The sequence below is a fragment of the Ylistrum balloti genome, unplaced genomic scaffold (genome assembly GCF_031769215.1).
Source record: "Ylistrum balloti isolate Yb309-2 unplaced genomic scaffold, AGI_CSIRO_Ybal_v1 Utg369782, whole genome shotgun sequence".
Classification (NCBI taxonomy): Eukaryota; Metazoa; Mollusca; class Bivalvia; order Pectinida; family Pectinidae; genus Ylistrum; species Ylistrum balloti.
Window position 1 is genome coordinate 362,183 of NW_026781970.1, and position 14,507 is coordinate 376,689.

The following is a 14,507-nucleotide window of genomic DNA, read 5'->3' on the forward strand; positions in this document are numbered from 1 at the left end:
CATTTAGCACTGTCATTTGTAACAGATATAACATCAACACAACCAACTTCAATATATCCACTTGCAGCGAAAATCAGACACACATTTTCAATATTATACAAGCTTCTTGTTGGCCATTTAACATGGAAATTTGTGGTGGGTTATTTTGATCAACACCACATCTCTACCATTATGATGAGCAAAAGAGATTTTTCCACATTCTTTGGGAAGACAAATTCTTTACAACTGTGTGGTTTGATAAATTTCACTCAACCCTTAACAGACTAGCAGTGTAAGCGGCAAACAGGTGAGTATGAATCAGTTTTGAATAAAGGCAGTCTTGACATATGAAAAAACTAAACTCAGCTTTGTTCTCACTTGCCGTGTAGAAGATAAATCTTAGTGTAGAAGATAAATCTTAGTGTAGAAGATAAATCTTAGTATTATGATTGAAGACTTTCATCTTGAATGCATTTAATATAACAAAACGTTTTACTTTGGGAATCATTAACACAAACAGCAAAACTGAATTTTCATGTTTTGGTAATACAAGCTTAAAAACCAGAAAGTTATACCCCAACAAATCAGGAAGTCGTCTTGACAGAAAAGAAACGACTTGTTCAAAGGAATAAAGAAAACGGGTATAAAGAATTATAATTACAACAGTAGATGTGTATGTGTTATTTTGATTGTATGACTATTTAAAAGTACCTGTTTTTTTAATATGTCTACTTCTTCCCACAGAAACCCTGATGGTAATGCCTGTCTACATATTCAGATGTTATGTGTAATTATCTGGGTAACCTTTGTACAAGTAAAAAAGTCCTTCACATTATGCACACTTGTTTTACACTATAATCACATGTCACAGTTTGAAAGTAATGACAAGAATATGTTACTGTTTTGAATGTCTTGAAGAGTGAAAACTGAAACATACTTTTCTTATAGAAATTGATCAAGTTGGCATATTTAAAGAGGGTACATGTCAAAATATTCTCATATCTAATGGAGTTTTAAAATTACTATGTATGTGTATCACAACACTGCTGTTTCATCAATAAACATACTGACACAGTATTACTTGTGCACATAGTAATCCCTGAGGACATTCACATCATCCTGTTCTGTCCCAGTGATACCTGTGTATAGTTTGTATACCTGGGGTTGACAAATATATACCTTGTGAACCTGCCTGCAGGCTTGTCAACAGGAACCACAAGTACACATTCTTATGGAGCGGGACAGGAACGTACACAAACCAAACACTGTAATACTTCTTTCCCTAACAAAACTCAATCACTATCCTTTTTTATCCATCACTTTACCTATTTGCTAGCCAATAATTGAACAAAAGACAAGTTAATTTATCAGCAGATATGACACATTTCCTCGATTTTTTCACAGATCAGTCCGTAATTTTTTAATCAAAAGACCTATATACCCTAATAAAGTAAATGGTTACCAGTAATACTTTAGTATTGTCAAATTACTAGTGGAGAGTGAAATTAGTAAAAACAGTGACCTACATAAACAAACTAAGTAATTAATAATAAACAAAATATCACTCAAATAAAAGTAAACAATAAATACTATTTCTAATAATCAATAAATCAATTAAAAGGAAAATGATTGCACTTAATAACTGGTAAAAACATATATACATAAGCACAAAAGTAAGTATATAATGACATTGCAAATAATATACTTCCAGCATAGAAATCAATAACAAACAGATAATGTTGGAAAACACATTGGCTAATCACATTCAATAGATTAAGTAAATGATAATGTTAAGATAAAACTATTTTTTTTTGTAAAATTTAATTTTTCATTTTACTGGGTATACTAACTTTTGCACTTATGTATATAAGTTGTGTATAAATATCAAATAATTAAGATAACAGATCTACCAAAACGAAAAAGTAAATTTTCACTTTGCAATACGATCATTTATTTTTTCTAAAAAGGTATAAAATTCATAAACTATCTGAAGAGGATCATTATTTAAATGAAAACTATTAACCATGAGTTAATAATACTGTTTGTACAACAGTGATAGTAATTACTTCTAAATAATTAGTGCCTTTTTTAAAACTTAAGTTATCTTAGTTTTCTGTGAAAATATGTTAACACACCTTAACATACTTGTTAAAAAGAATGGAAAATTTGTTAATTACCCTAAGTATATTTACATTACTATATCACCTAAATGTAAATATATTGTGTTTACATATTCATAAATTCATGTTTAAACATTAATAAATAAAAATTCAACTTTTAAAACATACAGGTAAGTAAACTTTAGTCTAGTTCTGTATACAGATTTTCAATCATGCTAATTTTGTTTTTTTTTATAACGTATTTAGAAAAAAATAATCTTCATATAACTGGATGTTTTGCTATATAACTCACAATGCTGGAGTTATTTAAATGTTTGTGCAGCCAATCAATAGTTAAAACATGATATTACTGTCAGATATAGGATACTATATATAGAATGTGTGTTTTTTACACTAAGATTTATCAGTGTATCAACAAAGAAATACTTGAAATAACAATTACATTTTAAATGATTTTTGTCATCACTTGATATATATATATCTCACAAATTTGTTCCTGTATGTCGTCAGAGGGAGAACACAGAATTCATCATTCAACAAATAAACAGATTTAGTGTCATGTAGAGGTTCTTACAACAATTTCAATTTCATATTGATTTATAAAACAATGTTCAGAGTCTAAGTATGGTTTTCCACCAAGCCCCTTGCCAGGTTAAATGAAGCTTATAATGAGTTTAAAGAATCAAAATGGCTAAGAATGTAAGATACTGTTTATCGCATGACATCCACTTAAACTGCATTTCATAACATTGATAATAAATCGGTCTTGATGATAATTGCGCTCCATGTCTCTTTTTTAATGACATCACAATGTATATGGTGTCATGACATCATGGAGGCACAACTTAACCTATCAGACCCTATATCCAATCACAGCTTTGATATGTTATATTACAGGTATTGTCAGAAAAAAATACGGAATGGGTGTTATAACACTCACAACAGGGTAACTACACGAGAGATATGTTTCAGTTAAAATTTCCTTTTACATACAATTAATTAAAATGTTCTTTCAGATAATGTAACACACTATCATAATATTGACGACATCATGTTTTAAAGATATCAGTTAAATTTTCCTATTTAGACTAGGTTTGAATTTTTAAAAAATCAATATGTCTTTGTATAACGTTATCACAATGCCATACCATTTCTATGAATGAAAAATGAAAAAGAAAAACAACAATCACATGCTATGGATAAAAAGTCATGAGTACAAAAAACATTTAGCACTCAAATTTTCAGGGTCATAATAAAAAGTCACATTTGGCAAATAACTTATCTAACTTACAGGGAAAAAAAACCAAGGCAAAGTTGATTCATCCCTCAACAATGAAATTTAACCTTGACTCTCTTAAGAATTTTATATTTTAGATTGGACTCAAATATCACACAATCTTTTGTATCTATATCTAGCATTTTCGCCATTGTCAGAAACTTTTAAGAGTCAATAGCCTCACGTCATGTATGAAAATGAGCAAAATTTTATTTATTTGGGGTCCTTTGTCAATTTAAGGAGTCAAAATGACAAGTTTTGCGGGTCAGAAATAACCATGTTATCAAATTTAATCAAGTGATTTCATCGTCTCTTTTCTTCTTGCTAAACATCAATTTTCAACAGAATAGGATAAATACATTTATCATGATTATCCATAAGAGTATAGATATAACATAAAAAAATATATATTTTTTACAAACGATTTTGAATGTTGATTTAAATACATGCACTTTTGGTTCGAATCCTTCCTCTAGTATTCAAACAAAATTAACAGAGGCATCGGAGGTAGTACATCAATATGATTATAAATATTCTAAAGCTTTGGCATTTGTATGTGCTTAACAAAACACCAATCCCAGAAAAACCTGATATAGACAGAATGCATTATACTACATCAAAAAAATTACTGACAAGATTTCTACGCAATTCGTGAAATGTGAATCGTGTTACCAAAACAAATTTTGATTTTTCTACAAATGAAGCACATCGAAAGAAGCAAAAATGATAGGCATTCTATTGAGTAATACTGGCCGATGAAAATGTTCACCATAACATCCTCGTACATGTACAAGCAATCATGGATGCAGGTATTTGTAGTCAACTGCTTCTGAAACCCAATTGTTTAATATTCAATTTGTACCAAGACGTTTTCAAAGATTAAAAGGCATTTTCTTCACACTGTTAGTGTAAGTGTGAAAACGTATATACCAAAAGTGTCCAGCACACAGAAGTAACAACAATAAATGTTGGAATAACGAAGATGTCCCTCCCCACATCCCTAGCAACTTTTACCTCAACATTTCCAATAAGCCTACACAAAAATCTAATGATTTCATTCTATAAGCAGCTGACATTAAGGTATCTTTCAGCAAAAATTAAGCTTATCACTAAATGGCTGCATATTATCCTAATCTGACAACCCTCCTTTCAGTAAGAAATACAATGTAAGTGGTATATTGGATCACCGTTCAGGAAATCACTCAAATACATGTAAACACAGGAAAAATTCTTGCATGCTTACAAACCAACATCAACGACACATATCTCTAGAATATGGTTTATCCAACAATAAATGCTCTTATGATACTTAAGAAAATTCCTATAGACTGTCCGGTTACAACAATAGATCATTTCAGTCATGGCTCAAAATTAGAATCAAAAAGTTATTTTGTTCTATAGTAGATGTCCACAGAAGGAACTATTCAGGTGAAAGCTTTCTCCAGTTTGGTGGACTGCTGATAGAATTGCGGTACAGAGTGGGATACGAAATGTTGATGATTCCCCTCCATCTTTTGCTGGTCAAGCAAAATAGTTTAATGTTGGAGCTATCTGAGCACATTTCTTCAGTTCACTTAACAGCCATTTTCTCTATAAAAACAAAATTAATAATGTTTATTGCTGTAAAACAATATCCAGTTCTAACATCACAATCTAGAACTTATTAACAACTATATTTATCAGTGGCTTGGTCGGACATCTTTGTTTATGACATAAGACATCACTGACTTAGAAACCACTAGGAGTAAGCCTGGCATTATTTTACAGAAGATCTTACCTCCAGGTTTATGGAGATTTAAGTGACATCATCTATATATTTTCATTAATCTAACACCTGTGAGATTGAATATGAAATAACACCATAAATCCTAGTAGTTGAGTACATGTAAAAAATGATTGAGAAAAATGAATAAACAAATAAAAGATTGTAATGATAAATAGAACAAGACACGAAATAAGAGCGAGAAATATTCTGAGTGATGATGAACATCAACTCTGGAGTCACCTATAGAGGCTGTGTTGTCAGTTACCTAATTCCCCTCTATTGCCAAACAAGTTAAATGGTTTACCTGTCTCTCTTTGTTCTTATGGACACAATAAGCAAGAATGTAACATGTATTTTATAACAAGAGATCCTAGAATGATTTTGGCACCCGCCATTTTGTTCGTTTAAAGGTTGGGTACTTCTTTCTCTCTTCTTTTCTGTTTTTATTAAAATTACATGAGATCTGAAAATTCCTCCAAAGAAGTAGTGATAATAATCTGTAATTGTTGGCTATTTTGTCTTGTTTAATCAATCCTAAAATCAAAAGGGTATCACAAAGGAAACCTACATGTGAAAATTGGGAAAGATTTGTCCAGCATTTCTCAAGAAATAGTGATAACAAAACTCCAATATCAAAATCCAAGATTTCCAACAGTCAGCCATTTTGTTTTTTATCAGTCCCAAAATCAAACAATATATAACTAGGGATCTGATGACAGACCACTGACACAGGGCGATTTGAGTAGATAGTGGGATAAAATTTACTTCCGTAACAGTTCACATCCATAATTTATAATTAAGGTTATCTCAGGTCATATTTTCTTTGAAGTTTACAAAAACATTAGATAGATTCCTTACCTACAATATTAAGTTTACAAAGAGGACAGGTACGATTTTTGACAAGCCATGGATCAACACATTTTGTGTGGAACTCATGATCACAAGGAAGAACTCGTAATTTCTGGAAAACAAGAAGAAAAATATACTGAAACATTTCTTAAAAGCTTTCAACAATGATTCTTTGATATATCATTTCATTTCTCCAGCAATAATTTGTAATGACGTATTTAATAATGTGCTATTCTAAACACTTAACAAACATTTATCTGTCATTTAAATAACTTCAGGCGTGGTATTGAATAAAGAACCAAAATTTCAAAACAGTCACTATAACTTTTCATTTTTTTAATTTTATATGTAGTAATCATAACAGTGTTAAATTTCAAGAAAGCATATTTATTTAATCTATCATTAATTGTTATGTACATAATTTTGTCTCTTTTTAAGAAATTCTTAATCAGATCACCTCTAATATCCTCTCCCACAAAAAAATATTTGCATGATGACATTATTTTATATATATATATATATATCAATGCATGGAATTAGGCACAGAGGCCTAATAATGCCTATCTCATTCATAAAACTTATTCCCTATTCCCAAACCCCTGAATAAAAAAAATACCTGTAACATATTTTTCCCCCTCAGGGTATGGTGCAGATTTACCTGTTTTGGTGTAAAATAATCCAGGCAAATGGCACATATTTCCTGGTCCTGACTTGGAGGCCACTTCCTGGTCATCATCCTGGAGAGAGCTTTGTGGGCTAGCTTCCTTAATGCAATCTGTGTATATTGTACATATATTTACATATATGTATACTACAAAGCAATATGTTTTTAAGTTGTTTTACAAATCAGTTTATTTTTTTAAGATAAAGGTTCAATTTCATTACTGTATCTGTAAACATCACAAAATCCCAAAATAAGAATAAAATCGAAAAATGTTATTAAACACTTTATATTTCAGAGCCAATCATCATCAAATTAGGATGATGTAAGAAATCAATTTCAGTACTGATTATCAAGAATCTCCTGGATGAAATAAGTTTTAAAATTAAAACACATCAATGATAAAAATGGATCAAAATGTGATGAGGTATAGGAACAGGTAAAGGAACATTGATACTACCAAAAAAGTGGCAAAAGTTTGATAAATATTGTGCAAACACCACCATCCTGTTAATTTTTAGACTAATAAGAGAAATTACCAAAATGTGATCAAATATGAATCTGTAATATTGTGAAGAGCAGAGTGATCAAAGTGTAACAAAAATTTGATTTAATTTTAAAAAAATAAATAACTGACAAATATTAACACAATATGGTAAATTAATAAATATGAAATCTATGTAAAATAGAATATACTTTTGGTCATTCAAAAAACGAATAATTTCATGCCGGTAAAACATATTTTACCAAAACAGAATTAAATCTGTCTCTGATCTTTATAGTATTTCTGTATTAAACTCAATATGGAAATAAAATCCAACCACACATACAAAAATTTTTCTATGACTACGAACCTCCATGTCATCAGTCCCATTGAGGTGTCTGTCTCTCATGCGTGCCTTCATTACAAGTAAAAGAAGAAGTAGAAAGGCTGCAGAATAAAAAAAGTTCCAGAACTGCGCTGGGTCTGCCTGATAAGTAAAAAAAACCATAATGTACAATTAAATCCCACACAATTATACTGTTTCACAAAAAATGCTGGAAGATTTTATTTATTTTGTCAATGTGCATGTACATAAAATTGTCTTGATCAAACGATGCATGAAGAAATCTTTTACAAAAAATAAATAATTCATAGCTTTTAATTAAAGAATTTACCTATCACCTGTTCCTTTATGTTTTATGTTTTTTTTTTTTATTTGTTTGTTTGTTTGTATCGAAATATTGCCTTACAAAACACTCCAGTTCAGATCTGGATTGAACACCGCAATTTTATTTCTATTTCTATTTCCAGGGACATATAATACATATTATACGTCCCTGCTATTTCCATACAATTTCAGCTTTTAAATTTTTTTTTTTTTTTGAACTTTTTCTGAAATTTGTGTAATCTCTTTGAAACTACAAGAATACCTTTTTACTTAAAAAAATACAGGAATCAACCTTATCTTATCGATTAAATACTGATACATTTGTATATTGAAACTGACAACAAACCTTTCCTTGATCTCCAGTTTCAATTTTTGTGCCAAGGCAGATAACTCCATCCCACTCATGAAAGCTGCGTCCATTTGGGCGTCCACAAGTTGCCCACAGAGTCAGAGTGGGAAATTTCTACATTAAATCAACAAATATTTTGTAATCTTTATCCTTCTTAAACCTTCCTTGGTTGAAGCAGACACAGGGGTCTGTGAAGTTTAATTGTGAACCTGGTACATATTATTTCTATCCTTTGTTAAGCATGTGTTGAAGATGTTGCAAAGGAAAGGATTTCTTGAACATACAAATTTGCTTGAAAGAAATTATGTTATTATTTTGATATAAATACATATACCTCGGAAAAAAACACACAGAAAACCTAAATCATACCATTATTATATTTTTGGGAGAAAAAATGTTTATAACAAAATTTAACATGCTTACTGATAACAGTGACAATTACTTGCTCTTTCATTATGACTTTTCCAGCATAAATAGACAATAAAAATCCTTGAAATGAAATGTGACTTCACGATTCACCATTTACTCTATGGAAACCTGACATGAGATGATGACAATACAAAGTACTTTACCTGCCAGTAAGCTAGCACTGAGCTAAAGGTCACCTTGGCCCGGGTCTTCACCTTGCTGTAGTATCAGACAAGGAAAATATCACTTTATACCTAATCATGGTACATCAACAAAACTCAACTAAGACAGATCTTAAGTCTGACACAGAAATAATCAGAGAATGAAATAATACTGTTTATAGATTCATTGCTTTATGAAATCATTATTCTTCTATTTATTTAATCCAAGTAATTCATAGGCGAGAATTGAATACTAAAATGTACTAAATTTGAGTGTACTGGAGTAAACATCATAGTGCTATGGAGAATTAAAACTGTAGAGAAGTGCACGTAAGTACTCACCTCCTTAATACTGCCACAAAGTTTGTGATATTTTCCAGAGATTCTACTACCACGACTGGGTAGGCTAGTAGCTGCTTCACCTCCAGCTGAAAGTACAAAACAGGATATACAGATATACAGCAGATCACAAAAAAATGTGTAGATCAAACTTATTGCTGTTTACTGGTTCTAACAGGATATATAACCCTGGTGTCTGAGTTACTGGTCTCCTACGCACATACAAAATTAAAAAGTACCAAAGAATAACAATTTTCTAACAGAAAGCAGTACTGCAGAGTACTTTGCCATAGTGACATATAAACCAGTCAGGATTTTTTTGATACAGGGTTTTAGTTTTAATGAAAGTTTTTGTTATGTGTCTTTTTCTTACTTTCTTTTCCCTGTACCACATGTTGTTTCTATAAGAAGGGGACTAAGATAGGCAATGCATGATGTCCAATGCTATTGAACTTTGTTTTTTTCAATGAAATCAGTTGAAATTGAAATCGAAGAAAGATTTACTGCATATGTCAAATTTCATGAAGCATGAAATCCCACAGACAGTACATGTTAATTTCTTACTAAATGTAAAACATTCTAAATAAAATGTCTATATATAGATACTGTAGTGGTAACCATTCTTTTTTGCCTGGAACGTTTATAAATGATTATTAAGAATGGAACTTAAAAATGATTTTGTCACGTTTGTTAGATGCTTAGATTTTTATTTATTGGTCCCCCACCAGAAATCAGGGGGACTAACATATTGTGTTGTGTCCATCTGTCTGTCCTTCTGCTATCTTGCCCAGGCTCTGTCTCCTACACGTCTTGTCATTGGAACTTTATACATGGTTTACGGGTCCAAATTGGTGAGACAGTGTGCTTTGTATCAAAAATAGATCACTCTCACATAAATTTTGACTTTTGACTTATATCGAAGAAAAAGTTATGTATTTTATCTCCTTCACTACTTGTAACTGTAGCATCATACTTGGGGTATGGGTTCACCCTTGGTGAGTTGGTGTGCTGGTGAGGACTAATTTGCTTTACTGTCTTGTTACTGTCATATTATACAACCTGATAACTGTATGGCCTAATATATTTCAGGAGTGTAGATAACCATAATCAATGTCATATATCACTAAAGCAGCCATGCCTGGTAATGACATCAATTATAATATACGGTACTATCATTAAAATAAGATGTTTGTAATTTTTGAAATTTTTCTAAAAATTAACTCTCTATCTATAGTAACAGTGACCTAAATTGTTAATTAAATTGAAAAACAATCCAGAAATAACAACCACGTTCATTTCAGAAAGCAGTGTGTAAGTTTGTTCGGTGCATGGGAACTCTAATTGCTGTCGACAGGAACACAGTCTCTATTTATTTCACATTAAAAAATCAAACAATTAAACACACACTGGTAGGAGAGTGATGGGTGATGTTTGACTTATTCTGGCTAACAGACCTTGAATTATTAGTCAGAAACCATTTTTTCTATTTATAACATTGACCGTGATATTGACCTTTTGACCCAAAGTTCAATCTGAAGTAAACACTCAATAAGAAACCAGCATGTGAGTTCCACTTGAACTTGTATTATTGGCTGATAGTGGTGATACAGCTTTACATCAATTTATAGTGTATCATTACCTGTCTTATCTATGATCCTGGCATAACAATCCAATTTATCTCCTAATTTTCATGTCAGTCCATCATTTTGGCTTATTGTGGAATATACCAAGCTAAATACAGTTTATTAATTGATGAATTGTAGTTAATTCAATACTTACCTCCTTGATGATTTTGGGGTTCAAAGTCAGTATGATAATTGCTGAAGCTCCAAACATCAACGCCTTCTGCATCTAGAGATAGAACAACAATGTGTTATGTATATAGCATATCAATAAACGTTTTACTTCATAAAACCGGCAATTTAACAATTAAATAAAGACATTAAAAATCTGCAATATCATTCACAATATGTGTACTTACATCTGACCACAGGGGCAGGATACAATAAGAACATGTATGAAATAAATCAGTGTCATTGAATAATTATAAAGGCTTTGACCTAATTTACATACTTAATTTAACATATCCCTGTGACAGAATCAGTAAACTGCATCCATATGTAAACATTTTCAGATATGCACAATATATGTGTTAATACCCAAGTATCTTTTAGCAAATTAGGTTATAGAAATTATGTAACAGTACAGTACAGGCAAGTTGGAGTTACAACAAAGTAAGTAACAAGAGCCTTATAGAGGGTGAGATGTCTTGCAGTGCTCACTTGGCTTTTAATGTTTACCTAAATACATTAAATTTCCGCACCAGTGATACATTCAAAGCCCTGTTTATGTAAGAAATGTTCCATGTATACTACCTATTTATGTATTAATAGTATGTTTGATATACTATATTTAATGTACAGTTAACGAGCAGATTAATCGTGTGTATTCATCCGTGGTATTACACCCTTCACTAATATTTTCTGATGATAATTACATGAACGTCTATGTTATCCAGGTTAGGTTCACATATAGAAGACCAGGGGTCACAGGCCTGGTTTTTTTTCTTCATTATACTGTACTTGGAAGTGGTTGACAAGGTAATTTATCTCATTTTGAAATCTGGACCTCACTACAATTGCTGATACGAAATTGACAGAGTAATAGGGAACCTCGGATGAGCGTATTGCAAGGGTATTGGTGCAGGGCTGAGTATGCCGAGAAAAGTCAGGAACACCAGGCAAGAGACGCTGGTGTAGTTGCTGACTACCTAGTGCTGTATTTCCATATCTGTGAGGCAGCTGCAGCCGTACGTACCAGATGTGCAGGAGCAAATAATTAATACATGTGTAAATAAATTTCATTCTTCGTTTTTCTGTTGCTTTTGTATTATTTATATCTATGGGATAAAAAACGGAGAAAAATGTTACAGTTAATGAAAAGCAGTTCAATGGAGGTTTTAACAAATTTGACACCTTTAATCTAGAATATGGCTCTGAACCTCATTTCTTTTCATAAACTTTAATGGGCTTCATTCCGAAAACCTGTCAGCAAAATACAATGGTTCTGGACCTTTTTGTTGAATTAGAAGAATTAGTTATATGAGGGTTTCAACAAAGCTACCCCTGTGTGACCTTTCATATGGCTAAAGGTCCTTTTTTCACAAAGTTTGTTGCATTCAATCCAAAGAAGCTATTTATCAACTATCATGATTTGCTTAATCAGAAGAAACTGCTTTAAACACCTATAAACTTGAACATGGTTCAAGATTATTTTTTTCCCTATGTTGGGCTGTATCCCAGGCATCAACCAGCTAGACACTATGATTCTAGGCCATTTGGCTTATCAGATATTGCATTAAAATGGAAAATGTTGACACTAGACTGACAACAGATATACCACAACATAAGCAGATTTGACCCAGTGTTGGCCATTTGGTCTAATTAATATAAACAAAAGAACCATTTGATCTAAACATTGACAAAAATATTTCTGAACAAATGAGGGTCTATATATACCCTGGTATAACCATATACCCTATCTATATACCCTGGTATAACCATATACCCTATCTCTTTCATTCTGACCTATATGATATAAAGATAATATGTTTAAATGTCTCTTATTTGTGAGATGAGAACAATTGTAACTGAAAGTGGTACCCTGTCTATAACGGAGGGACAACCCCTTGTTGCATTATCAGAGGTTGCACTTCTTTCAGAGTAGTGGAAAACTGCTATCCAATCTCCGGGAAGACGAGCATACTCTTTCTCATCTTCTTCTCCACAATCAGATGAGAGCTAAAAGTAAATACGTAAATAGATAATAATAATGATGATGATGATAAATATTATGCAATATACATAGGGTAAACTGATAATGATTCATCAGATATGACCTAGAGTTGGACGATTAATATGATGTTTTATGTGCTTTATTCACACTTCCCAATTATGTCCTGTATGTGTTAATAAATGGACACCTTCAGAACCTAGAAGCAAATTATTTCTTTAGCCACATCAGTTTTTCTGATTTTTTTAGGTGAAAGATATGAATATTATTAGTCCCATGAGTAGGAGAATTTTAACGGATCAATTTGTTTTTTCTTGAACTGAGATGTAATGGCGTAGCTATTATTTGGCAATAATACTAATGTCGTGTCATTAAAAGAAAAATAAATGCACTGAAATGGAATACTAAAGCTAGTTTTTGTTGTCTTGATCATATTTTAGAATATTTCTTTCTTGGTAATTTTTTATTCAAGGTTAAATGCAAGACTCTGATTGATCTTGAGTCAGACAGTAGGTAGTTGACTGAAAAAGGAGATTCTTTCTAAAAATATCCATTGCTTAACAGTAGGTTATTCTAAACATGATCAGTGTCCATTGGAAGACGAAAGGTATCCGACTCATAAGAAGTTTACTCTAGTTGAATGAATGCTAAGTCTAGTGAAATCAGTGTTAAATATGTAGTTACAGTTATGGGATTGCACAATATGGTGGAGGTGATTGTACAAGATGTGTACACGATTATGTATGCACGATATCTGCCAGATAGAAAAAAACTTTGTTGCCGTCTATCTACCACACTGATGTGCCATTCAATCACGGTTCATATAACTCTTATTTGCATAACTTCTGTAATACTGTCATTTTTGTTGTCAGTTTGTAAGGAAAAAATAAGCACACATGAAAACTTTAAGCATAGTTGTGTGCTGGATACGTATACTGCATTGACGTATTTGGTGGGTTGTTACCACAACTGTGCAACTGATTGAATTAACTGATCGTCAGCACGGAAATAAAAATGTAAAGCGTACATAATACTGTAATGTACAGTTGATAATTCCATAGGTCACTAATATAGTATCTGAGTCAAATATGAGGGGATCTGTAGTACGTTTTCATTAACAACCAAACCAAACAACTGTGCATGTGTTAGCTACAATACAGTTGACATGTGGAATTCAAACTGTTTCAAATCAGTTCAATAAAAAATAACTCTAGTGTGGAAGCTAATTGATCTGAAATCCTTACCATATGCAGTCTTCCATCAGCTTGTTTCTTTTGACCAATAGATGCAAATTTACCCTGAATATTTTCAGCAATCACATGTACATCAGACGAATCGATTGACACAGTTCGCGAACTGTCAGATTTTGACAGTTTAGGTTGGTGAATTGGTTTATCGTATAATCTCACTTCAATTGATGCCGAGCTGTCGGGTGCAGCTAAAACAGGAGCCAAAAGCACCATGCACACATTTATGAGCGCCCACAAAGGGTGCCGTTTGCTCTGTCTAACGAAAAACAGGAACAGCTGGAGAATGACCCAGGCCACGGCGGCCATGTTTTTTGTTTTGGTTTGTAATATAATCATACCTCCACATTAAAGAGTCCCACATCCCACATTTTCCCGCGTGTACGTCGAACGGCGAGAAGAATACATCA

The 14,507-nt window shown here is 32.1% G+C and overlaps 1 protein-coding gene across 1 annotated transcript; it reads right to left on the minus strand.

Moving 5' to 3' along the window:
- Positions 1-1,757: 1,757 nt before the first annotated feature.
- On the minus strand, positions 1,758-14,436 carry LOC132544220 (RING finger protein 215-like). Its single transcript, XM_060207793.1, has 10 exons — positions 14,095-14,436; positions 12,721-12,858; positions 10,838-10,909; positions 9,062-9,147; positions 8,723-8,777; positions 8,148-8,264; positions 7,505-7,621; positions 6,648-6,764; positions 5,999-6,101; positions 1,758-4,965 (listed from the first exon to the last, which is right to left on the minus strand). Exons 1-10 carry the CDS (start codon positions 14,434-14,436, stop codon positions 4,946-4,948), a joined length of 1,167 nt encoding a protein of 388 aa, XP_060063776.1. The 3' UTR covers positions 1,758-4,945.
- Between the last annotated feature and the right edge of the window lie 71 nt (positions 14,437-14,507).